General features: G+C 44.0%; 1 protein-coding gene across 1 annotated transcript; it reads left to right on the plus strand.

Moving 5' to 3' along the window:
* On the plus strand, nucleotides 1-27,569 carry LOC133553705 (melatonin receptor type 1C-like). Its single transcript, XM_061902177.1, has 2 exons — nucleotides 1-37; nucleotides 25,786-27,569. Exons 1-2 carry the CDS (start codon nucleotides 1-3, stop codon nucleotides 26,649-26,651), a joined length of 903 nt encoding a protein of 300 aa, XP_061758161.1. The 3' UTR covers nucleotides 26,652-27,569.

Here is a 27,569-nt window from a genome sequence, read left to right on the forward strand (position 1 = left end):
ATGCAGAGCCCAAATACAGATCAGCTGGTACCAGAAGGTGAGCAAAGTTGAATTTGCATAAATTGCGAAACAAAACGCCAGATAATATGTCTTACCTTACACACACGCACCATAATACTCCTATGTTTAATGCGCTGACAATCAAGTGGTGCGATTTCATATCTTACCAAAGTCGTACTAAAATATTTTGATGGATTTTTGAGCGCCGTGTGTAATGTCCTATATTTTTAATGGAAAATATAAAATGTTGCCGTTATTTACTTGAGTCATATTTCTATCATGGCTTCACGGCGGCAGAGGGGTTAGTGCGTCTGCCTCACAATACGAAGGTCCTGCAGTCCTGGGTTCAAATCCAGGCTCGGGATCTTTCTGTGTGGAGTTTGCATGTTCTCCCCGTGAATGCGTGGGTTCCTCCCACTTCCAAAGACATGGACCTGGGGATAGGTTGATTAGCAACACTAAATTGGCCCTAGTGTGTGAATGTTGTCCGTCTATCTGTGTTGGCCCTGCGATGAGGTGGCGACTTGTCCAGGGTGTACCCCGCCTTCCGCCCGATTGTAGCTGAGATAGGCGCCAGCGCCCCCCGCCACCCCAAAAGGGAATAAGCGGTGGGAAATGGATGGATGGATATTTCAATCATATTGCAGTTAACACGTATCTCTTTTTTTTTGACTGCCATCTACTGGTCACACTTATCATTACACCATGTACCAAATTAAATTGCTTCGAGGTCGGTAAGCATAACCAGAATCATTCACCGGGTTATAAGGCGCACCGTCGAGTTTTAAGAAAACAAAAATGAATTCGAGTGCGCCTTGTAGTACGGAAAATATTAGTCAGTTTAAACATGACATTAAAGTTGTCATTAATTTCAATGGTCCAATTACTGCAACGGGTACTCAATTAAAATGAATTCACACATTTTTTAAAGGCTTACATTGCCTCATGTAATATTAATACAGCTTCTAAAATAGCACGTGGGATGGCTCTGTTGTGTAAACATGAGAATGAATGAAATCACATCAACCGCAAGTGGTTACTTAAAACAACACCCAAAGTAATTGTTCATTCTTTGTCTTTCAATAATGCATAACAACCAAACAAAGACAGCCAGTCGCCTTGCCGCTTCGTCGCCGTCCTCCGAGCCGCGTTTTTAGTGCTTACCTCATCCTCTTGACGATAAGGAGGAGAGATGGTTGAGCCGGCAAGAGTTCAGGCTGGCCAGCCTGTGCAGATGCACACGCTGGGCTGTGTCGGGCTGAAATCAAACCTCTGCATGACGGCAAGAGCACACAATGAGCTGACCATCGCAAATACAAAGTGACAGACTTGAGAATGGAGGGAGAACGCTTTTATTTTTGTTTGAACAAGCCTGAGCAACGGCCGCTGATGTTTTTACTCGTAAGTGAGAAAAAAGCTCTGTGGAAAAAAATTCTCAGACTGCACAAAAATGTATGCAAGATTCCCAAAGACAACTATTTGAGCTAATTAAAGACTTTTTTTTGTATTTATTCTTCAGACCTTCACTCCGAACAAACAGCTCCACAATGCTTGTACCTCATAAAAGTGCCTAAACATGCCTTGTGTCTTCTACCTTCTTACTCTAACTTGCCCGATCCACTGTGATTGTCTGCTTTTGCACTGTTTTTTTAAGTTGGTGCGACGTCATAAAGTGACTGTGGAAACAACTCGGAAACAGTTAGTTCCGCCTCTAAATGCACTGCATTATTGATTGATACTGTGCCAAAAATAAAAGGACATGAAAAAAATACCTGCTCATATGATGCGGTTTCGCATTCCAACCTTATCTTCCATGGAAGTGACAATTCCCATACCGTCAAATAAAGGTAAATAATAAACGTTAATTAATAATAATTTTAAAACTCTAACAGTTAATATTGCGTAATATGTTGAAGAGTTTCATTGAGCCTACTGATGTGAATTTATAAATGGTTGACCTCAATAGACAATGAGGGCATTGACATGAGTATAATAAAAAACACAATTGATTGCATCATTAAACCATTGCATTATATAATTAATTGTTCTTTAAAAGTAGGGGTTTTCCCAGACAGTATGAAAACTGCTAAGGTTATAACTATATTTAAAACCGGAGATAAACATACATTTGGTAATTATAGACCAGTATCTCTCTTATCCCAATTTTCAAAAGTGCTTGAAAAACTGTTAATAAATTAGACTGTGTTATTGAAAAACATAAAATATTAAATGAAAATCAGTATGGATTTCGATCAAACAGGTCTACGAGCTTGGCCATCATGAACATTATTGAAGAGATTACAACTGCAGTTGATCAAAATAAATACACAATAGGAGTGTTCATTGATTTAAAGAAGGCATTTGACACTGTAGATCATCAAATTCTCATTTCTAAATTATATACTTATGGAGTCAGAGGAGTTGCACTGGAATGGTTAACCAGTTATTTACATCAACGACAGCAATATGTTGAGATCGATGATCATAGGTCAGAATGTATGAATATTGAATGTGGAATTCCACAAGGTTCAATTTTAGGACCCAAACTTTTTACTTTATATATAAATGATATTTGTGAGGTTTCGAAAATTTTACAGTGCGTATTATTCGCAGACGATACAAATTTATACTGTTCAGGAGATGACTTGAAAATTTGAGCCAATAATATTAAAGAGGAAATGGTTAAACTAAAATTGTGGTTTGATATAAATAAATTATCTTTAAATTTGGAAAAGACTAAGTATATGGTATTCGGTAATAAAAGAAAGATAGAAGTTAGTTTATCCATAAACAATGTGAAAATTGAGAAGGTGTCTGAAATCAGATTTCTTGGGGTCATCTTAGATGAAAAGTTGACATGGAAAGCTCATATAATGCATGTGAAAAATAAGGTATCTAAAAGCTTATTTATTTTGAACAAGGTTAAATATAGTTTTCCATACAACACAATGAGAATGTTATATTGCTCAATTATTCTACCTTATTTCAATTATTGTGCAGAAATATGGGGAAATACATATCATAGCAACATAATGCCTTTATTTCTTTCACAGAAAAGAGCAATTTGAATCATTTTTAGGATATAGAGACCATACAAATCCACTCTTCATTAGGTCGGGATTACTAAAACTAAAAGACATTGTAGAATTGAATACACTATTAATGATGTTCAAAGCGAGAAATAAAGTTCTTCCGAAGGACATACAAAAGTTATTTGTGTTCACATCGGAAGATGAGAACCACAGAAGGCCGTATGACTTTAAACATCCAAGAGTGCGAACAAATTTGAAACAAATGTGCTTGTCTGTTGTTGGTGTGAAAGCATGGAATTCTCTAAACAAAGACTTAAAAAGCTGTAAGAATATCCATCCATCCATTTTCTACCGCTTATTCCCTTTTAGGGGTCGCGGGGGGCGCTGGCGCCTATCTCAGCTACAATCGGGCGGAAGGCGGGGTACACCCTGAACAAGTCGCCACCTCATCACAGGGCCAACACAGATAGACAGACAACATTCACACTCACATTCACACACTAGGGCCAATTTAGTGTTGCCAATCAACCTATCCCCAGGTGCATGTCTTTGGAAGTGGGAGGAAGCCGGAGTACCCGGAGGGAACCCACGCATTCACGGGGAGAACATGCAAACTCCACACAGAAAGATCCCGAGCCTGGATTTGAACCCAGGACTGCAGGAACTTCGTATTGTGAGGCAGATGCACTAACCCCTCTTCCACCGTGAAGCCGCTGTAAGAATATATTTGTATCAAAAAAAAAGTTAGAAAAAGAGAAAACTGAAATTATATCAAACTGAGTTTTGATTTAGATTGGACGTGTCATTGTGAAAGTGCTTAAAGGGCAATGGAAAAGTATGTTGGAGTTTGGGTGTTGGTGGAGGGAACAGTTACAATTCATCTAAAATACCGTAATTTGTGTTAAAAAAAAGGGGCAGATAAATATAAGAATATAATTCTTCCATCTCCTCCTTTCTGATCATGGAAATGTATAAGAAAGGAAAACAAAAAAAACAATGACAGTGTCAATTGTACGTGGCTTGTAAATATGCATTTTCATGAAAGGAATAAAAATAAATGATGATGATGATGATGATTTATACAGGCTAGTAAGGTTAAGTTTTGTACCTGACAAGTTTCGGCTACCTTGCTTCTGCAGCCTTCATCACAGGTGTCACGTGATGTTAGCATGGCGTTGCCTCTGAAGTGTTATATGGATTGTTCCGTCGGGCGGAGGGCGGTTTGGTAGACATTACAATACATATATATTAGGGGTGTAACGGTACGTGTATTGTTATTGAACCGTTTCGGTACAGGGGTTCCAGTTTGGTGCGGCTACTTCATATGTTCTACACGAACATATGAAGTAGCCACCTATGCTAAAGTCTTAACAAGCTGCTCTGCTCCGTTCTGCCTCGTCTCTGTCTGTACACAGCACCCAGCAAGGTACCTCCCACACAACCATCTGATTGGTTACAACCGTAGCGGTGACAAGCCAATCAGCAGTGCATATTCAGAGCGCATGTGGTCAGTACCTCAGCGTCGAGCAGATAGGTCTTTAGCAGAGGAGCAGCGGACTCTCCTCAAATTATACTAAACCAGGGGTGCCCACACTTTTTCTGCAGGCGAGCTACTTTTCAATTGACCAACTCGAGGGGATCTACCTCAGTTATATATATCATTTATATTTATTTATTTATGAAAGAGACATTTTTGTAAACAAGTTAAATGTGTTTAATGATAATACAAGCATGTGTAACACATATAGATGTCTTTCTTTCACAAAGACAAGAATATAAGTTGGTGTATTACCTGATTCTGATGACTTGCATTGATTGGAATCAGACAGTAATGATGATAACGCCCACATTTTCAAATGGAGGAGAAAAAAAGTTGTCCTTTCTGTACAATACCACATGAAAGTGGTTGGTTTTTGGCATCTAATTCATCCAGCTTCCATACACTTTACAAGAAAAACATTGGCAGCAAATTCCGTAGCTTGCTTGATTGACATTCACGGCACCCGAGGGTCTTGTGAGATGACGCTGGCTGCTGCCAGTTCATTATTATGAAAAAATGACAGAGAGGAAGGCGAGAAACACTTTTTATTTCAACAGACTTTCGTGTCGTCCCTTCCGTCAAATCTCTAAAGGCCGACTGCACATTTCCTATCTTCACAATAAAAGCCCTGCTTCATGTTGCCTGCGCTAACAAAATAAGAGTCTCGGAAAGCTGGCGTGCACAAGCGATGTGCACGCCAGCTTTCTGAGGGATCGCTTGTGCACGCCAGTTTTCCGAGACTCTGTATTTAGTTAGCGCAGGCAGCATGAAGCAGGGCTTTTATTGTGAAGATAGGAAATGTGCAGTCGGCCTTTAGAGTTTTGACGGAAGGTACGGCGCGAGAGTCTGTTGAAATAAAAAGTGTTTCTCGCCTTCCTCTCGGTCATATTTTCATAATAATGATCTTGCAGCAGCCAGCGTCATCTCACAAGACCCTCCGGTACCGTGAATGTCATTTAAGTGACGTCTTGGTGAAGATTGATGATCACTAATATTTAGGTCTATTTTTTTTAAAAGCCTGGCTGGAGATCGACTGACACACCCCCCGCGGTCGACTGGTAGCTCGCGATCGACGTAATGGGCACCCCTGTCCTAGACCAAATAAATACAGGGATATTTTTTTGTTTTAAAAAGGGAGGCTCATGCTTTTGCAAGTAGATTGAATTGAGGCGCCACTGCATGAGCATCCTATCTGATATTTTATCCGACACATCACAATTTGATTTATGTGCCGTCTTCCCGGCCCGGGACAGTTGCACTAACAACATCAAACGTCATTTTTTATGATGCATGCCCTCTGAGAAGACCCAGTGTCACGCAAATGTCAGCTTTGACCTGAGGAGGACGGGAAAATAAACGCTCTTGCTCCTGCTCTAAAATCACAATCCATGGTCTGTCTGTCCCCGCAGCGTGCAAACATGAACACGAGGGATGGAGAAGGACTGCCCTTACTCTGCAATTACTGGACTAAACAGATGTGTGTGCTGTGTGTGGTCAAACGATAAATTGTGTTAGTTCTGGTTGTAAAGACATACATAATGTTGAGTAATCTAGACGGCTGCTTGAAAGTCAGTCTGTCAAATACTGCAATATCATTGAATCTACAGTAGGGTTGGCCATCAACTTACATTCCCATTCTCGTAGAGACGTCCACATTTTTAAACGTTGATACTTATTTTGATGCTATATGAAAGATGTCACGCGTTCGGCGCACTTGTTGCGCGGAGTTGCCACTTTGTGGATGCACACACTACCAGTCAGCAGGATTGCATGTAAGAGGTGTCTTTAATATAATAAAACAAAACAACATTGGTGCAAAAAGGGAAAAACAAAGCGGGAAGCTAATGCTAAAACTTAGCAGGAAACAGAAGTAAAACTAAACGACGTGCCGAACGCACGTGAAGCTAAGGTGGAACTTAGCACAAACTAATCTATGATACAAAATACAAACCATGACGTGTTGCGAAAAGCAAACAATGGACCGAGGACGAACTAAGGAGTCAGGTGGGCTTAAATACACAAATAATTATTAGAAACGGGTGTGTGACAGGAGCCCGTGAGGAGGAACACAATACGTTACCGTGGTGACTAGCACAAACAAGGAAGTGCTCAAACAAGGATCATGAACAAAGACATAAAAAGGGCAAAACCATTAACGATCCGAGTCACGGATCGTGACAAAAGAGCTGCAAAAGAGGCAGTAAGCATCTAATTGAGCAGCTCCCCTAAGTCAATAATTGTTCCATTGCGGCAAATGAACTACATTTCTTACTAGTAGTATTATCACTGGAGGATGAGGTTAAACATTTTACACCCACAGGAAATGTGCTGCTTTTGTTGATCCAACTCTTCTTTGTCAGATTGTTAAGAGATTAGTCTTGTGTCATCTGGGCGTCTGCTGCAAGTGGGGAGATCTGTAAGATCCAGATTGTCCGGAATAGGGCAGCCAGGCTGGTTCTGGGTATGTTCACTAACAACCAATGTTAACCGAATGCCATCCATCCATCCATCCATCATCTTCCGCTTATCCGAGGTCGGGTCGCGGGGGCAGCAGCCTAACCAGGGAAGCCCAGACTTCCCTCTCCCCAGCCACTTCGTCTAGCTCTTCCCGGGGGAACCCGAGGCGTTCCCAGGCCAGCCGGGAGACATAGTCTTCCCAACGTGTCCTGGGTCTTCCCCTGGCCTCCTACCAGCTGGACGTGCCCTAAACACCTCCCTAGGGAGGCGTTCGGGTGGCATCCTGACCAGATGCCCGAACCACATCATCTGTCTCCTCTCGATGTGGAGGAGCAGCGGCTTTACTTTGAGTTCCTCCCGGATGGCAGAGCTTCTCACCCTATCTCTAAGGGAGAGCCCCGCCACACGGCGGAGGAAACTCATTTCGGCCGCTTGTACCCGTGATCTTATCCTTTCGGTCATGACCCAAAGCTCATGACCATAGGTGAGGATGGGAACGTAGATCGACCGGTAAATTGAGAGCTTTGCCTTCCGGCTCAGCTCCTTCTTCACCACAACGGATCGGTACAACGTCCGCATTACTGAAGACGCCGCACCGATCCGCCTGTCGATCTCACGATCCACTCTTCCCCCACTCGTGAACAAGACTCCTAGGTACTTGAACTCCTCCACTTGGGGCAGGGTCTCCTCCCCAACCCGGAGATGGCACTCCTCCCTTTTCCGGGCGAGTACCATGGACTCGGACTTGGAGGTGTTGATTCTCATTCCGGTCGCTTCACACTCGGCTGCGAACCGATCCAGTGAGAGCTGAAGATCCCGGCCAGATGAAGCCATCAGGACTACATCATCTGCAAAAAGCAGAGACCTAATCCCGTGGCCACCAAACCGGAACCCCTCAACGCCTTGACTGCGCCTAGAAATTCTGTCCATAAAAGTTATGAACAGAATCGGTGACAAAGGACAGCCTAGGCGAAGTCCAACCCTCACTGGAAATGTGTCCGACTTACTGCCGGCAATGCGGACCAAGCTCTGGCACTGATCATACAGGGAGCGGACTGCCACAATAAGACAGTCCGGTACCCCATACTCTCTGAGCACTCCCCACAGGACTTCCCGAGGGACACGGTTGGATGCCTTCTCCAAGTCCACAAAGCACATGTAGACTGGTTGGGCAAACTCCCATGCACCCTCAAGAACCCTGCCAAGAGTATAGAGCTGGTCCACAGTTCCACGACCAGGACGAAAACCACACTGTTCCTCCTGAATCAGAGGTTCGAATGTTTGCTTCTCTTTCCTGGCTAACAGTGCAGAACTGGTTGTCAGCTAATACTCTTGTATTGTTCAAATCAGTAACTCCTGCTTTTCTAATGGCTCAAATAGTTCACAGTCGCACTATACATAATATACATAATCATAATACCAGGGCGTCTAGTGAGGGGCATTTTGTACTCCCTCATCCCAGAAAGAATGCCCTGCGGAAACCTTTTATTCATAGAACTGTATCGCCCTGGAATAACCTGCCTCAAATTCTCACCGGCATTGAAAGTAAACAGGTTTTTAAAAATATTTTTTTAATTTATAAATATTTATTAATTATTATTCTGCGACTGTAAATTGTTTGCTCGTTCTCTTATTGATGCTTTTATTTATTTTCTTTACTGTGTAGTCATAATTATATGCTTTTACTTGTAATTGTATTGAGTTTGTAGACCCCAAGAAGACTAGTGGGTTGTTGTGGCAACCAGCTAATGGGGATCCTTAATAAAAATCAAATCAAGCAGGAGCAGGCAAGGTCGTCGCTAAGCTAGGTGCTAAACTAGCTCAAAACCATACAAGAAATAAGTGTTTAGTAAAGTTTAGATGGACGCGTGTTGCTGCAGAGAGTAAGCCACCTGACGCTGACTAGCCTTTTGTGCCTTAGGTTTACGACACACTTTGTTTTTTGTTTTGTTTTGCTAAGACCGTATGGAATATGGACACCAGTCATATTATTTTTACTTGACTTTCACCACGACACAACATCCCAGATGATGTAGTTAGACCAGTGTTCTCACAGTGGTTTGTTGTTAGCTCAAGGAGGAGAAGACGCCGGGGACAGAGAGTAAGAAAGCCCGGCTGAAAATCTGGTACTAAACTTCTACAGAGTCATTATCTCTCCGATGCTAAATCTTGTTCATATGCATGTGTGTATTGACCATATAATGCTTTTATATGCACTGATGCTTCAAACACTTGTAAAAAAAAGATGTTTGCTAATATTGGACTGCCGATATTAGTTGCCGATAACCGATTATCGGTGTCGGTTTCAAAAAGTGAAATTTATGACTTCTTAAATATAAATAAACCTTGAAGGCACTGCCTTTGCGTGCTGGCCCAATCACATAATATCTGCAGCTTTTTCACACATACGAGTGAGTATAATACATACTTGGTCAACTGCCATACAGGTCACACTGAGGGTGGCCGTATGGACAAATTTAACTTTAAAATATGCGCCACACTGTGAACCCACACCAAACAAGAATGACAACCACATTTCGGGAGAACATCTGCACTGTAACACAACATAAACACAACAGAATAACCCTTGCAGCACTAACTCTTCCAGGATGCTACAATACACCCCCCCCCCCCGCCCCCGCTACCTCCTAACTTCCCACCTCAACTCCGTCCCCCCCCCACCTCAACCTCCTCATGTCTCAAATTCCAAGCTGCTATTTTGAGGAATGTTAAAAAAAAATAATGCACTCTGTGACTTCTATAATAAATATGGCAGTGCCATGTTGGCATTTTTTTTTCCATATTTTGAGTTTATTTATTTTGGAAAACCTTGTTAGATTGGATCGGTTCGCAGCCGAGTGTGAAGCGGCCGGAATGAGAATCAGCACCTCCAAATCCGAGTCCATGGTTCTCTCCCGGAAAAGGGTGGAGTGCCATCTCCTGGTTGGGGAGGAGACCCTGCCCCAAGTGGTTGAGTTCAAGTACCTAGGAGTCTTGTTCACGATTGGGGGAAGAGTGGATCGTGAGATCGACAGGCGGATCGGTGCGGCGTCTTCAGTCATGCGGACGTTGTACCGATCCGTTGTGGTGAAGAAGGAGCTGAGCCGGAAGGCAAAGCTCTCAATTACCGGTCGATCTACGTTCCCATCCTCACCTATGGTCATGAGCTTTGGGTCATGACCGAAAGGATAAGATCACGGGTACAAGCGGCCCAAATGAGTTTCCTCCGCCGTGTGGCGGGGCTCTCCCTTAGAGATAGGGTGAGAAGCTCTGCCATCCGGGAGGAACTCAAAGTAAAGCCGCTGCTCCTTCACATCGAGAGGAGCTAGATGAGGTGGTTCGGGCATCTGGTCAGGATGCCATCCGAACGCCTCCCTAGGGAGGTGTTTAGGGCACGTCCAACCGGTAGGAGGCCACGGGGAAGACCCAGGACACGTTGGGAAGACTATGTCTCCCGGCTGGCCTGGGAACGCCTCGGGATCCCCCGGGAAGAGCTAGACGAAGTGGCTGGGGAGAGGGAAGTCTGGGCTTCCCTGCTTAGGCTGCTGCCCCCGCGACCCGACCTCGGATAAGCGGAGTAAGATGGATGGATGGATGTTAGATTGTTTAACGCATCCAGCGGGTCATCACAACAAAATTAGGCATAATGATGTGTTAATCCACGACTGGGTGTTTTGGTATCGGTTGATATCGGAATCGTTAATTAAGTGTTGGACAATATCGGAATTTCGGATATCGGCAAAAAAGCCATTATCGGACATCTCTACTTGTAAACAATAGAGGCCCAGGCTGGCTATACAGTTGGCAATGCTATGGGCTTCTTCATTGTTCGCACAGCTCGCGAACAAAATAGATTATATTCCGAACTGGCCCTTTTGCCCAAAAACAGTAGGCAATGATCCGATCAAAAGTAGTTCCTCATTCTTTAATTTACACTATCGTCTTACATTAGACTGCAATGAGGTGGCGACTTGTCCAGGGTGTAGCCCGCCTTCCGCCCGATTGTAGTTGAGATAGGCACCAGTTCCCCCCGCCAGCCCAAAGGGAATAAGCGGTAGTAAATGGATGGATGGGTTTTACATTAGAAGGCCAAGCTAGCTACACAACAACTAAATCTTACATTGCCAAAATATCACACACACATTTCAAACTTACTATTATTTTTTACTATTTCATGACACAGGACTCATCAATCAATGTGCTGTGTTGGATCCGCTTTGGCCTGGACTCTTGCGACTGTGTTGGATCCATTATGGATTGAACTTTCACAGTATCATGTTAGACCCGCTCGACATCCATTGCTTTCCTCCTCTCCAAGGTTCTCATAGTCATCATTGTCACCGACGTCCCACTGGGTGTGAGTTTTTCCTTGCCCTTATGTGGGCTCTACCGAGGATGTCGTAGTGGTTTGTGCAGCCCTTTGAGACACTAGTGATTTAGGGCTATATAAGTAAACATTGATTGATTGATTGATTGATTTATATAGCCCTAAATCACAAGTGTCTCAAAGGGCTGCACAAGCCACAATGACACCCGCAGTACAGAACCACATAAGGGCAAAGAAAAACTCACCCCAGTGGGACGTCAATGTGAATGACTATTAGAAACCTTGGAGAGGACCGCACAGTTCGGTCTCTCCAATGATTGTCACACACACACACACACACACACTCACACACACACACACACACACACACGAGGTGTGGCGAAATGATTCTCTGCATTTGACACCCTTGATCACCTCCTGGGAGGTGAGGGGAGCAGTGAGCAGCAGCGCTTGCCGCGCCCGGGAATCATTGCCAAGAATGATAAAAGTAAGGCCCTTTTTAACGCAGATGAGGCTGAAAGTTTGTGTGGTTACTTGCGCTGGTTAAAGCAAACAAACAGAGCATTTTTCTTCATTGGGTTTCATGGTTGACAGTTGGATTTACATGAATTAAAAGAGGCTGGCTCACGGAAGGATTCTGGGTAAATTTCTGCCATATATGGATAATCTGCTGACGTCACACTTGAACATAATTCCACACAGACCGTTTGGAGGAAGTATGAATGAACACAAGATTGTTAAATATTTCCACAATGCCTCCAGGATAGGATAAGTCTTTTTTTTTGTCATTGCACAAGTACAACGAAACTTTGTTTTCAGCACAAACCCCTTCAAGATTAGACAAACAAACAGTGTACAGGGTTATAGAACCGTAAAAGATGGGGGAAAAAGGTAAAACGCTGAGGAAGGATGAGTAAAAAAATACAATCTCGACTGGGCTTCTAAGGGGGCCCAGTCTGGAGTGGGAAAAAACCCTCCATAGCGAAGCACATATTATACATATTACAACATACATCTCGAGACTTGCAACATAGGGAAGGGAGTGCGGGGTCATGGTGGTAGGCCGCAGCTGTTAGGCGATGACCATCCTTTTTTCATACCTACGGGATTTGTGTGGAGAGTGTTGGATTGGGGGGTGTTGGGTACATTTTTGTGGATGCATGTTTACAATACGAAGTTCCGGCAGTCCTGGGTTCAAATCCAGGCTCGGGATCTTTCTGTGTGGAGTTTGCATGTTCTCCCCGTGAATGCGTGGGTTCCCTCCGGTTACTCCGGCTTCCTCCCACTTCCAAAGACATGCACCTGGGGATAGGTTGATTGGCAACACTAAATTGGCCCTAGTGTGTGAATGTGAGTGTGAATGTTGTCTGTCTATCTGTGTTGGCCCTGCGATGAGTTGGCGACTTGTCCAGGGTGTACCCCGCCTTCCGCCCGATTGTTGTTGAGATAGGCGCCAGCGCCCCCCGCGACCCCGAAAGGGAATAAGCGGTAGAAAATGGATGGATGGATGGATGTTTGTGTATAAGCTTGCAGTGTGTCTCTGTTCCGCGGCCTTGTTGCCGTGCATTCGCTAGTCCAAAGTCAACGACAACAAGTGTGTGTCCATGACGGACAAGTCTGTTGTGTCTTCGCCGCACTGTCCTTCGGGAGAGTCTCAAAGCCAGGGAAACAATCCAATGTTTTGTATACGAGTGAAAATAAAATGTGCTTTTCACTCTAAAATGTCTATGACTGATCCTCAAACCTGCGGGGCAGACAGTCCTTTGTGATCCAAAACCACAAGTGTCCACAGTTCTTCCCGCATCCTCCAATCATTTGTGGCAGCTTTGGGGTACTTTGAAGACTGCCAGCAACTTCCACTTTGTGGACAAACCAGAGCAACGCTTACTCCAATCAGCTGATGTCCTGTTCTCATAATTCCGACTAGGTAGATACTATCACGTCCTCGACTGAAAAGGGTCGCCGCTCCTTCTTCTCCCAAGAGTCCGTCATGTGCCCAGCAACAACCGCTACGTCACGACAGCAGGTTCCCCCAAACCCAAGATCTTGTCCGTTTCGTTGAGGCCAGTTAAATAGTTCCAATGTTGATCTGGAGAGCAGTGCAAAAAAGAGGCAACAAAAAAGTTAAGACGAGTCAAAGACGCAAGCAGGAGAGATAAGAGAGAGGGATGGGGAGCGTACACCCTCAATGAGTGCCAGAGAAAAAGGTTCAATTTCAAAATTTTCGGGAGATATGCAGATCCCAAATACACAAAAGCAGGTACAAATAGGTAAGAAAAGTTGATTTTGCATAATAGGAAATAATGCAAATCCAAATATTCTCTTCCAGACACCTACGAATGACACAAAATATTTTAACATACACAGTATTTGATGATTTTGATGATGCATTTGACGTCACAGTCCCTCCTTCCAGCTTATTCTAGAGCCAAAACCACATAAACCAAGTTCAAAATGTAGAACCAGACCAAGACCTGAGAACGGGTTGAAACTTGCATTGTAACACTGAGGAAAATAGAATAGAATAGAATAGAATAGAATAGAATAGAATAGAAAGTACTTTACTGATCCTTGGGGGAAATTCAGCAACACAGTTAGCGCACAATAATAATAATAATAAAAAATATCTAACATATACGATGGCGTGGCGCAGTGGGAGAGTGGCCGTGCGCAACCCGAGTGTCCCTGGTTCAAATCCCACCTAGTAGCAACCTCGTCACGTCCGTTGTGTCCTGAGCAAGACACTTCACCCTTGCTCCTGATGGGTGCTGGTTAGCGCCTTGCATGGCAGCTCCCTCCATCAGTGTGTGAATGTGTGTGTGAATGGGTAAATGTGGAAGTAGTGTCAAAGCGCTTTGAGTACCTTGAAGGTAGAAAAGCGCTATACAAGTACAACCCATTTATTTAAAGGGCTTCACGGTGGCAGAGGGGTTAGTGCGTCTGCCTCACAATACGAACGTCCTGCAGTCCTGGGTTCAAATCCAGGCTCGGGATCTTTCTGTGTGGAGTTTGCATGTTCTCCCCGTGAATGCGTGGGTTCCCTCCGGGTACTCCGGCTTCCTCCCACCTCCAAAGACATGCACCTGGGGATAGGTTGATTGGCAACACTAAATTGGTCCCTAGTGTGTGAATGTTGTCTGTCTATCTGTGTTGGCCCTGCGATGAGGTGGCGACTTGTCCAGGGTGTACCCCGCCTTCCGCCCGATTGTAGCTGAGATAGGCGCCAGCGCCCCCCGCGACCCCGAAAGGGAATAAGCGGTAGAAAATGGATGGATGGATGAATAATATAACTATATTCTACATATATTCTACATTTAAGTGCAGTCAAGGAACTTATCCATTATACAGTCTGATGGCTGTCAGTATGAAGGACCTCCTGTGTCGTTCCGTGTCGCATTTTGGGAGTGTGAGCCTTCCACTGAACGTGCTCATTCTCTCCGCAAGGTCCGAGTGTAGTGGGTGGGAGGTGTTATCCATAATGACTAGGAGTTTTGCTAGACTTCTCCTCTCTGACACCACCGCCAGAGAGTCCAGCTCCAATCCCACTACGTTACTGGCCTTCTCTACCAGCTTGTCCAGTCTGTTTGTGTCCCTCACTCTCAGCCCGCTGCCCCAGCAGGCCACGGACTATAAGAAGGCGCCCGCCACCACCGATTCGTAGAACATCTTCAACATCTTTGTACAGACGTTGGAGGATCCTAGCCTCCTGAGGAGGGCCTCAGCAGATTTTGACCCATTCAGTTTGTTGTCGATGTGTACTCCGAGGTATTTATAATCCTCAACTATGTCCACATCCACCCCCTTGATGGAAACAGGGGTCGCCGGAGTACTCCTCCTCCTTCTCAGGTCCACAACCAGCTCCTTGGTCTTCGTCACATTGAGCTGGAGGTGGTTCTTTCCCCACCATGTAACAAAGTCCTCCACCAGTGCCCTGGATTCCTCATCATCACCAAATAGTATCAGCTTCAACAGTTTCACGATTAAACCCTTTCCAAAAATGACGGTGCATGAAATGTATTTCCAGACACGGCAACAAGCAACTTATCCACATGTATAAAAGGTTCACCCCAAAATAAATATTGAAAATAGATCATCGATACAATAAAACGGTAAAGCACTGCTATGAGCAGCTCTACTCGCTGGTCTTAAGAATACATTTTCCAATCCAGGAAGTCCAAGTGATGTAGACTGAGGCCTGTCACAGGTGGTCTGAGACAGGTCTTAAGACCAGAGCTAAAACCGGATACCGCAACACTGCTCCAAAACACCTTAAGCAAAATTCCAGGAAGAAGCTCATCATTTTCTGATAGTGGACCAGGAGACTGTAGACTGCCAGCCAGTCAGAGGGTCATAGGACATGTGGCAAACTGTTTTTTGTGGTCAATCCGATTAAAGAGGAACAGTGTGGTTTTCGTCCTGGTCGTGGAACTGTGGACCAGCTCTATACTCTCGGCAGGGTTCTTGAGGGTGCATGGGAGTTTGCCCAACCAGTCTACATGTGCTTTGTGGACTTGGAGAAGGCATTCAACCGTGTCCCTCGGGGAGTCCTGTGGGGAGTGCTCAGAGAGTATGGGGTACCGGACTGTCTTATTGTGGCGGTCCGCTCCCTGTATGATCAGTGCCAGAGCTTGGTCCGCATTGCCGGCAGTAAGTCGAACACATTTCCAGTGAGGGTTGGACTCCGCCAAGGCTGTCCTTTGTCCCCGATTCTGTTCATAACTTTTATGGACAGAATTTCTAGGCGCAGCCAAGGCGTTGAGGGGTTCCGGTTTGGTGGCCGCGGGATTAGGTCTCTGCTTTTTTGCAGATGATGTGGTCCTGATGGCTTCATCTGACCGGGATCTTCAGCTCTCACTGGATCGGTTCGCAGCCGAGTGTGAAGCGACCGGAATGAGAATCAGCACCTCCAAGTCCGAGTCCATGGTTCTCGCCCGGAAAATGGTGGAGTGCCATCTCCGGGTTGGGGAGGAGACCCTGCCCCAAGTGGAGGAGTTCAAGTACCTAGGAGTCTTGTTCACGAGTGGGGGAAGAGTGGATCGTGAGATCAACAGGCGGATCGGTGCGGCGTCTTCAGTAATGCGGACGTTGTATCGATCCGTGGTGGTGAAGAAGGAGCTGAGCCGGAAGGCAAAGCTCTCAATTTACCGGTCGATCTACGTTCCCATCCTCACCTATGGTCATGAGCTTTGGGTCATGACCGAAAGGATAAGATCACGGGTACAAGCGGCCGAAATGAGTTTCCTCCGCCGGGTGGCGGGGCTCTCCCTTAGAGATAGGGTGAGAAGCTCTGCCATCCGGGAGGAACTCAAAGTAAAGCCGCTGCTCCTTCACATCGAGAGGAGCCAGATGAGGTGGTTCGGGCATCTGGTCAGGATGCCACCCGAACGCCTCCCTAGGGAGGTGTTTAGGGCACGTCCAGTCGGCAGGAGGCCACGGGGAAGACCCAGGACACGTTGGGAAGACTATGTCTCCCGGCTGGCCTGGGAACGCCTCGGGATCCCCCGGGAAGAGCTAGACGAAGTGGCTGGAGATAGGGAAGTCTGGGCTTCCCTGCTTAGGCTGCTGCCCCCGCGACCCGACCTCGGATAAGCGGAAGATGATGGATGGATGGATGGATGGAATCCGATTAAAGCAGTTCAAAGGCCCAAGGCCTTTTTCATTTTGATGTCTTTTTAATACTGTATTAGGGGAAATAAATCTTTGCAACAGTGCCCGACACTTTTCTCTTGTCAGTCAGTATCAAAGCTGGGAATTGATCACTTTTTTCGATATAAGTTCGTGATTGTAGATATAGTGAGTTGCCTTTCTGAGGCTAATTGGTGTAAGAGTGATCAATGTTCAGCCCTAAAATGTTGGGTTTGGGCCTCGGGTTCCCAGCATTCATGTTGAAATGTTCTTGAACATTTTAGAAATGTTTGGGGAAATAAATATTTTGATGGAACAGTACGACCTTTTTCAGGCCAAAACAAGTCTTGGCAAACAAACTGTCTCTTTCATGAGTTATTAGAGTCAAAGTGGCCCTTGTTTGTAGGATTAAACCCAGGCCACCAAGACTTTTTCCAGTAAATTAAGGTCAAGACAGATTTTCACTCTGTAAGTTTTCTTACTAAATATTTCCTTCCTTTCTATTTTACAAGAAAAAAATATGTACTCCATGTAATTGCAAATTATGTTAACTTAAATATTGTCTATCCATCCTTCCATCCATTTCTACCGCTTGTCTCGTCCGGGGTCGCGGGGGGTGCTGGAGCCTATATCCACTGCATTCGGGCGGAAGGCGGGGTACACCCTAGACAAGTCGCCATCACGCAAAAATATATTATTAATCAATTTTTATCAAACCATTTTATAAATAGAAATAAATACTAATAATAATAGTTTCAAAGCAAGTTATCCATCAAATTGTGCAATGCAAAAGTAGCAATAGATTCCATGGTAAAATTGTGAAATTTACTGTGGTTTTTACAGATAAAGGAAACTGGGGTTACCTTTTTTTGTAGACTTTGTAGAAAATCCAGTGTAGGGTGATTGATCCTGGCCTTCACTTGGGACTCAACAGACCTAACCCACCTCCTGATAACTACCTTTATCCCATTAAAACATCAATAAAATGCAAAAATCAATGTTAAGGTGTGGCATTTAATATATTAAGGATGACTACTATTATTTCCATTACCAGCAGTATAATTTGCACTTATAGGCAGGTAGGTAGTAGTCTGGATTTTGAGTTTGATTGATTGAATGATTCATTGATTGAGATGTTTAATAGCAAAAGATTGCACAGTACAGTACATATTCCGTACAATTGACCACTAAATGGTAACACCCCAATAAGTTTTTCACCTTGGGGACGGCGTGGCGAAGTTGTGAGAGTGGCCTTCCCAGCAATCTGAGGGTTGCTGGTTCAATCCCCACCTTCTACCCTCCTAGCCACGTCCGTTGTGTCCTTGAGCAAGACACTTCACCCTTGCTCCTGATGGGGTCCTGGTTAGCGCCTTGCATGGCAGCTCCTGCCATCAGTGTGTGAATGTGTGTGTGAATGTGGAAATACTGTCAAAGCGCTTTGGGCTCCTTAAAAAGGGGTAGAAAAGCGCTATACAAGTACAAACATTTACCATTTAATTTGTTTAAGTCGGGGTCCACTTTAATCAATACATGGTATGAGAACTAACACCTTGCTGAGGCAAGTTAAATCAGGGGTGTCAAACTCATTTTAGATGGGGGGGCCACATGGAGAAAAATTGGCAGCGATTTTGATGTCAATAGGCGGGGAGCGAATCTGCAACCCTAAGTTTTCTGGCACGGCCGCTCTACCCACTACGCCATGCCGCCCCAAATATCGACGTAATCATAGTAGTATCGACTAGATTTGTTGGACCGGTACTTTTCAGAGGCGGTATAGTACCAAATATGATCGGAGAGTGTTTGGGCCCGTGTGTGTGTGTGTGTGTGCTTGTGTGTTTTGTCTTGTCTTGTCTTGTCAATCAATCAATCAATCAATGTTTATTTATATAGCCCCAAATCACAAATGTCTCAAAGGACTGCACAAATCATTACGACTACAACATCCTCGGAAGAACCCACAAAAGGGCAAGGAAAACTCACACCCAGTGGGCAGGGAGAATTCACATCCAGTGGGACGCCAGTGACAATGCTGACTATGAGAAACCTTGGAGAGGACCTCAGATGTGGGCAACCCCCCCCTCTAGGGGACCGAAAGCAATGGATGTCGAGCGGGTCTAACATGATACTGTGAAAGTTCAATCCATAGTGGCTCCAACACAGCCGCGAGAGTTCAGTTCAAGCGGATCCAAGACAGCAGCGAGAGTCCCGTCCACAGGAAACCATCTCAAGCGGATCAGCAGCGTAGAGATGTCCCCAACCGATACAGGCGAGCGGTCCATCCTGGGTCCCGACGAGCGGTCCATCCTGGGTCTCGACTCTGGACAGCCAGTACTTCATCCATGGTCATCGGACCGGACCCCCTCCACAAGGGAGGGGGGGACATAGGAGAGAGAAAAGAAGCGGCAGATCAACTGGTCTAAAAAGGAGGTCTATTTAAAGGCTAGAGTATACAGATGAGTTTTAAGGTGAGACTTAAATGCTTCTTGTCTCATGGTATTGTTAGTGTCCAGGAGTTTTTCTTGTTTTGTTTATAGAGTATTGTTCTTGTATTATATTGTTTATGTTAAATGTGGAATGAGTGAGAGGGGTTGGGCTTTTATAAGCAACTGCTTCATCCAACCCCTTTTCAAGCCTTGCATCTTTGCCAACATGTAAAAAAAAAAAAAAACTGTGTTTAGTTGTACTGTGCAGGTTTGAAATAAATATTTCAATTAAAAAAATATGATTAATTAGTATCATGGTACTAAACTGATACCGGTATACCGTACAACCTTAGTAGGAAGGGGATTCAAATAGCCCAATTTGTCATGGTTTACCTGACACATGAAACGTGACGAATTGGGGGCGTTGCATGATCCTCTTTAGTCACCAGTGGGCTAACGTAGAACATTCACCAGTATTGAATGTCTTAAAATGTGTTGCATGGCAATTCCAACTTTGACCACAGCGTCACTTGCACTGGTAAAATCACGGCACGATAACTTAAAAACAAAGACAACTTCATATTGTTTTCTTTGTTTAAAAATAGAACAAAGACATTCTGAAAATGTACAAATCATAATGTTGTTGGGTTTTTTTTTTTTTACATTTACATGTTGCGGTTAATAGTATTGTACTCTTATTTGTAGTTATTTATATTTTCTAAATAAATGATGTGATAATGTTCATCAGTCAACTCTTTGGTGGCAATTTTCTATCTATCAAGATAAAAAAAATTATATCAAAATTTAATGACAGTATGATATTTATGTAGTTTGATCATTTCGCCTCGACCGATGCACTGACATTGTCATAGCGGGGTGTTTTTGTTGCGAGGTTTGTTCTTTCGGGAAGCAATCGGACTATTCCGGACAAGGCGTGAAGGTAGGAACATATTTATTTTCTCAAGAAATCTTGGCAGGGCATGAGGTGAACAAAAATAAACTATGGCGTGGAACAAACACAAAACCATTGCATGAAACAAACAACATAAACTATGGCTTGGAACAAACACGAAACTGTGGCATGAAACAAACAACATAAACTATAACTTGGAACAAACACGAAACTGTGGCATGAAATAAACACTACTTTCGTGGACACGGCCTGAATGGAACAGCATGAACTATGGTATTGCATGAAAACAAGCAAATGACGCCAGGCCGACTGACTGGCAAACGCAGGCTTAAATAATATCTCATTATTGGAGCCAGGTGAAACTAATATGCAAACATGGCAACTAAAAGGTGTCAAACAGGAACTAAAAGAGTCCAAAACTAACAGAATATAAAAAAAACATGATCCGGACCACGGGTCATGACAAACATGTGGTTTATTTTGTACATATGTAGCATCATCTACAAAGATACAAAGAATTGCTATTGCGACATCCAGTGGACACATTTAGAACAGCAGTTTCTTTCATTCAAATATTTCAGGGTAATTTTTATACTTAGCAAATTCATCCCGTGGGCCTTATGAAATCTGATCCAGCCCTCGGGCCTGATCCGGCCCTCGGGCCTGATCCGGCCCTCGGGCCGTACGTTTGACACCCCTGAGTTAGATACTGTAGCTTCAGGACTGTCGGAAAAAGCTAAAAAAAAAAAAAAGTTCCTACGATGTTGAGCTTTTCTGTAAAAGGCTGTTTGAAAATAGATTTTTAAGAATTTTCCGACACCAAGTCCCTCTAAGTCACAGGTGTCAAACTAAAGGCCCCGGGCCCAGATGTGGCCCGCCACTTCATTTTATTTGGCCCTCAAAAGCCTGGAAATAATATGTATCGATAAAGTACTGTAAGTTTTCTTACTAAATATTTCCTTCCTTTCTATTTTACAAGAAAAAAATATGTACTCCATGTAATTGCAAATTATGTTAACTTAAATATTGTCTATCCATCCTTCCATCCATTTCTACCGCTTGTCTCGTTCGGGGTCACGGGGGGAGCTGGAGGCTATATCCACTGCATTCGGGCGGAAGGCGGGGTACACCCTAGACAAGTCGCTATTACGCAAAAATATATTATTTATCAATTTTTATCAAACCATTTTATAAATAGAAATAAATACTAATAATAATAGTTTCAAAAGCAAGTTATCCATCAAATTGTGCAATGCAAAAGTAGCAACATGGGAAAATTGTGAAATTTACTGTGGTTTTTACAGATTTTTTCTCTAAATGAAAAAAAAAGAGTACTTTTATTACTGTGATAAACTGTGGTGCAGTTTTGGAATTTGCAGTAATACACCGAAAAATCTAAAGTTGTTGATTTGCGGGGTGAAAAAACAAAAACAAAACAACAACAAACAAACAAATGAACTGACAGCTCAGGTGCCAAAATTTGACTGTGATTTTTTTTATTAAAAGTAAAAAAAAAAATTATGTCAATTTTACAGTAAAATTGCAGATTTTATTTTATTTACAGTAAAAAAAATGTTTTGTTATTTTACAGTAAAATGTTGGCAACTAAGCTGCCTTTTTTTCCATTAAAACAGTGGTACTGTTTTTTCATTCAGAGTAATATACACACATTTTTGGGGTTAAATTATTGCAACTTACCATATTTTTTTTTAGTTTAGTTTAAAATAAATCTACTAATAAAATGATTTTTAAAAATGGTGAAAAATAGTATTCACTGTTTGAAGAGGCCCTCTGGGGCCAAACATAACCGCGAAGTGGCCCTCGGTGAAAACGACTTTGACACGCTCTAAGTCGTTGTGGGTAGTTTTGCACTGATCAACCAGTTGGAGAACAGAAAAATGCCAAAGTTATTGTACGCTTGCATGCAGGCCCTCAGAAGCGAATCTGAAATCTGATTGGTTAAAGAAACAGCCTCGTTAGTAAAAAAAAAAAAAACCTGAAGTGACATAGTCCAGTACTCCTGATTCCAAAGGACCTCGGTAGATTGAATTAACAAGGCAACACACAGACACTGAAATCTGACAAAAAAAATTAAGATAATAACCTGTTGTGGATAAATTGGTAGAATTTCACGAACAAATATTACAATTTAGGTTGCGTACTTAAGTCAGTGTTTCTGACTGAGTTTAGGCCAGAAAAAAAGCCTTGCTGGCCCGGATACTTTAGGGCAGGGGTGCCCACACTTTTTCTGCAGGCGAGCTACTTTTCAATTGACCAACTCGAGGGGATCTACCTCATTTATATATATCATTTATATTTATTTATTTATGAAAGAGACATTTTTGTAAACAAGTTAAATGTGTTTAATGATAATACAAGCATGTGTAACACATATAGATGTCTTTCTTTCACAAAGACAAGAATATAAGTTGGTGTATTACCTGATTCTGATGACTTGCATTGATTGGAATCAGACAGTAATGATGATAACGCCCACATTTTCAAATGGAGGAGAAAAAAAGTTGTCCTTTCTGTACAATACCACATGAAAGTGGTTGGTTTTTGGCATCTAATTCATCCAGCTTCCATACACTTTACAAGAAAAACATTGGCGGCAAATTCCGTAGCTTGCTTGATTGACATTCACGGCACCCGAGGGTCTTGTGAGATGACGCTGGCTGCTGCCAGTTCATTATTATGAAAAAATGACAAGGCGAGAAACACTTTTTATTTCAACAGACTTTCGCGCCGTCCCTTCCGTCAAAACTCTAAAGGCCGACTGCACATTTCCTATCTTCACAATAAAAGCCCTGCTTCATGCTGCCTGCGCTAACAAAATAAGAGTCTCAGAAAGCTGGCGTGCACAAGTGATGTGCACGCCAGCTTTCTGAGGGATCGCTTGTGCACGCCAGTTTTCCGAGACTCTGTATTTAGTTAGCGCAGGCAGCATGAAGCAGGGCTTTTATTGTGAAGATAGGAAATGTGCAGTCGGCCTTTAGAGTTTTGACGGAAGGTACGGCGCGAGAGTCTGTTGAAATAAAAAGTGTTTCTCGCCTTCCTCTCGGTCATATTTTCATAATAATGATCTTGCAGCAGCCAGCGTCATCTCACAAGACCCTCCGGTACCGTGAATGTCATTTAAGTGACGTCTTGGTGAAGATTGATGATCACAAATTTTTAGGTCTATTTTTTTTAAAAGCCTGGCTGGAGATCGACTGACACACCCCCCGCGGTCGACTGGTAGCTCGCGATCGACGTAATGGGCACCCCTGCTTTAGGGCAGTGGTTCTCAAATGGGGGTACGCATACCCCTGGGGGTACTTGAAGGTATGCCGAGGGGTACGTGAGATTATTTAAAAATATTCTAAAAATAGCAACAATTCAAAAATCCTTTATAAATATATTTATTGAATAACACTTCAACAAAATATGCATGTAAGTTCATAAATGTCAGGCTTGGACTTGGTCTTGGTTTGTTTTCCCGAGGTGCAAAGCGAATGGAGTGGAAACGGCGTGAAGGTAAAGACATCTTTATTTTAACACTAAAACTAAAAACAGGAACCAACAAAAAGCGCGCACAATGGCGGTACAAAAAACTGGGCTATGAAACAAAAGACTAGCACAAAGACTATAAACTACAAACATGAAACAAAAACACTTGCGCAGTGGCATGAATAACAAAAACTTACGTGGACAAAATGGACAGCATTGCAAGGCATGAAGCAGATAATTGAGGGCGTGAATGAGGTGATGTTGCCAGACCGACTAACTGGTAACTGTGGCTTAAATAATGAACATGATAACAGGTGTGAGACAAGACAGGTGAACTGGTTGGTTGTCATGGTAACAAAACAGGGAGTGAAAAAAAAAAGGAACTTAGAGTCCAAAGGGTCAAAAGCACCTGGTATTCCTAGGCAGTCTCCCATCCAAGTACTAACCAGGCCAGACGCTGCTTGGCTTTGAGAACAGATAAGATTGGGGATGCTCAGGATAATATGGCCATGCAAAACTCATGATCAGACATGACAGAAAACTAAATCAGTTGGCATGGTAAGACAAACAAGGAAATGCAAAACAAAACCAAATGTCCAAAAAACTAAACATAGCATGACCAAAACAAAACATGAACCATAAGCGTGACAATAAACTGTTTAGAAAAAAAAATGCAACAATGCAATATTCAGTGTTAACAGTTTTTTTTTTGTGAACATGTTCCATAAATATTGATGTTAAAGATTTATTTTTCTGTGTAGAAATGTTTAGAATTAATTCATGAATCCAGATGGATCTCTATTTCAATCCCCAAAGAGGGCACTTTAAGTTGATGATTACTTCTATGTGTAGAAATCTTTATTTATAATTGAATCACTTGTTTATCCATCCGTCCATCCATCCATCCATCCATCATCTTCCGCTTATCCGAGGTCGGGTCGCGGGGGCAGCAGCCTAAGCAGGGAAACCCAGACTTCCCTCTCCCCAGCCACTTCGTCTAGCTCTTCCCGGGGGATCCCGAGGCGTTCCCAGGCCAGCCGGGAGACATAGTCTTCCCAACGTGTCCTGGGTCTTCCCCGTGGCCTCCTACCAGTTGGACGTGCCCTAAACACCTCCCTAGGGAGGCGTTCGGGTGGCATCCTGACCAGATGCCCGAACCACCTCATCTGGCTCCTCTCGATGTGAAGGAGCAGCGGCTTTACTTTGAGTTCCTCCCGGATGACAGAGCTTCTCACCCTATCTCTAAGGGAGAGCCCCGCCACACGGCGGAGGAAACTCATTTCGGCCGCTTGTACCCGTGATCTTATCCTTTCGGTCATGACCCAAAGCTCATGACCATAGGTGAGGATGGGAACGTAGATCGACCGGTAAATTGAGAGCTTTTCCTTCCGGCTCAGCTCCTTCTTCACCACAACGGATCGATACAACGTCCGCATTACTTAAGACGCCGCACCGATCCGCCTGTCGATCTCACGATCCACTCTTCCCTCACTCGTGAACAAGACTCCTAGGTACTTGAACTCCTCCACTTGGGGCAGGGTCTCCTCCCCAACCCGGAGATGGCATTCCACCCTTTTCCGGGCGAGAATCATGGACTCGGACTAGGCTTGTTTATATTTTCAAAAATGTTTTATTTTCCAAATAGTTCAAGAAAGACAACTACAAATGAGCAATATTTTGCACTGATATACAATTTGATAACTCAGAATCTGATGACATAGTGCTGTATTTTACTTCTTTATCTCTTTTTTCCAACCAAATATGCTTTGCTCTGATTAGGGGGCACTTGAATTAAAACAAATGTTCACAGGGGGTACATCACTGAAAAAATGTTGAGAACCACTGCTTTAGGGCATCACAAATTGGGCTGTTATTAAGAGAATGATTTATTTTTGGTGCTGTCTGGTTCCATCATGTAGATTTAGTTATTTGTGGTCATGCTTTGTCTGGTATTTGAACTTCCTTTCTCTCTCCAGGCAACATCTTTGTGGTGAGTCTGTCAGTCGCAGACCTGGTGGTGGCGCTCTACCCCTACCCTTTGGTACTGACAGCCATCGTCCACGACGACTGGACTATGGGGGACACGCACTGCCAGGCGAGCGGTTTCATCATGGGCATCAGCGTCATCGGCTCCATCTTTAACATCATGGCCATCGCCATCAACCGCTACTGCTACATCTGCCACAGCCTGAACTACGACCGCCTGTTCAGCCTCAGGAACACCTGCTGCTACCTGGGCCTCACCTGGATCTTCACGGCCATCGCCACCGTGCCCAACTTCTTTGTGGGCTCGCTTCAGTACGATCCTCGCATTTACTCCTGCACTTTCGCCCAGACAGTTAGCTCTTACTACACCATCTCCGTGGTCATCATCCATTTCCTGATCCCGCTGCTGGTGGTGTCGTACTGCTACTTGAGGATATGGGTGAGGGTGATCCAGGTGAAACATCGGGCGAAACCAGAACAAAGAGCCAAACTAAAACCCAGCGACGTAAGGAACTTCCTGACTATGTTCATGGTGTTTGTGTTGTTTGCTGTCTGCTGGGCGCCGTTGAACCTGATCGGCCTGGCGGTGGCGATCAACCCGGCCAGAGTTGCTCCGAACATACCGCAGTGGCTGTTTGTCACCAGCTACTTCATGGCATACTTCAACAGCTGCCTCAACGCCATCATATACGGACTGCTGAACCAAAACTTTCGTAAAGAATACAAGACGATCGTCCTCGCTCTGTGCATCCCACGCTTGCTCCTGGTGGAAACCTCAAGGTGTGCCACAGAGGGTCTGAAGAGTAAACCCTCAGCGGCTGTGACAAACAATATCATAGCGGAGATAAACGTATAACAACGGGCATTTCTCGGGAATCCGGGTTCACCTGCTGCCTTCAGACATGCCATCGTTTTGTTTGCTGCTTATTCTGTTCTGGTTTTACACCATACTTGCCAACCCTCCCGATTTTCCCGGGAGACTCCCAAATTTCAGTGCCCCTCCCGAAAATCTCCCGGGGCAACCACTCTCCCGAATTTCGTGTACGGAGTAGTACACGGACATAGGGAGAAGTACAGAGCGCCAATAAACCTTGAAGGCACTGCCTTTGCGTGCCAGCCCAATCACATAATATCTATGGTTTTTCACACACACAAGTAAATGCAAGGCATACTTGGTCAACAGCCATACAGGTCACACTGAGGGGTGGCCGTATAAACCACTTTAACACTGTTACAAATATGCACCACACTGTGAACCCACACCAAACAAGAATGACAAACACATTTCGGGAGAACATCCGCACCGTAACACAACATACACACAACATAACAAATACCCAGAAGCCCTTGCAGCACTTACTCTTCCGGGACACTACAATATACATCAACCGAAACCACGCCGCCCCCTATCTCTCGAATTCCGAGGTCTCAAGGTCGGCAAGTATGTTTTACACCAGGAGCTGAAGCCCGACTACACCTTGACACATGCCAAGCTTAGGTGGACCACGGCAACACCCAAGGTGCTTTGGTATTACAAAATAATCACACCATATTTATTTTCTCACCATACACATCTGTTGTGTTCCACCGAACAATAAATGTACAGACAAACCCTGATTTTGCCCAAAAAATGTGTCAGTTTAAGAAGAGCAAAGTCTTTGACACAACACGACTGTTTTCCGGCATGGTTGCATCACCTGCGCCGTCACTGCATTCGTCTTTTACGTTCTGATCAAATATAAACTCAATAAAAAAAGTGTGTTTTTTTATGTCA

The sequence above is a fragment of the Nerophis ophidion genome, linkage group LG05 (genome assembly GCF_033978795.1).
Source record: "Nerophis ophidion isolate RoL-2023_Sa linkage group LG05, RoL_Noph_v1.0, whole genome shotgun sequence".
NCBI lineage: Eukaryota > Metazoa > Chordata > Actinopteri > Syngnathiformes > Syngnathidae > Nerophis > Nerophis ophidion.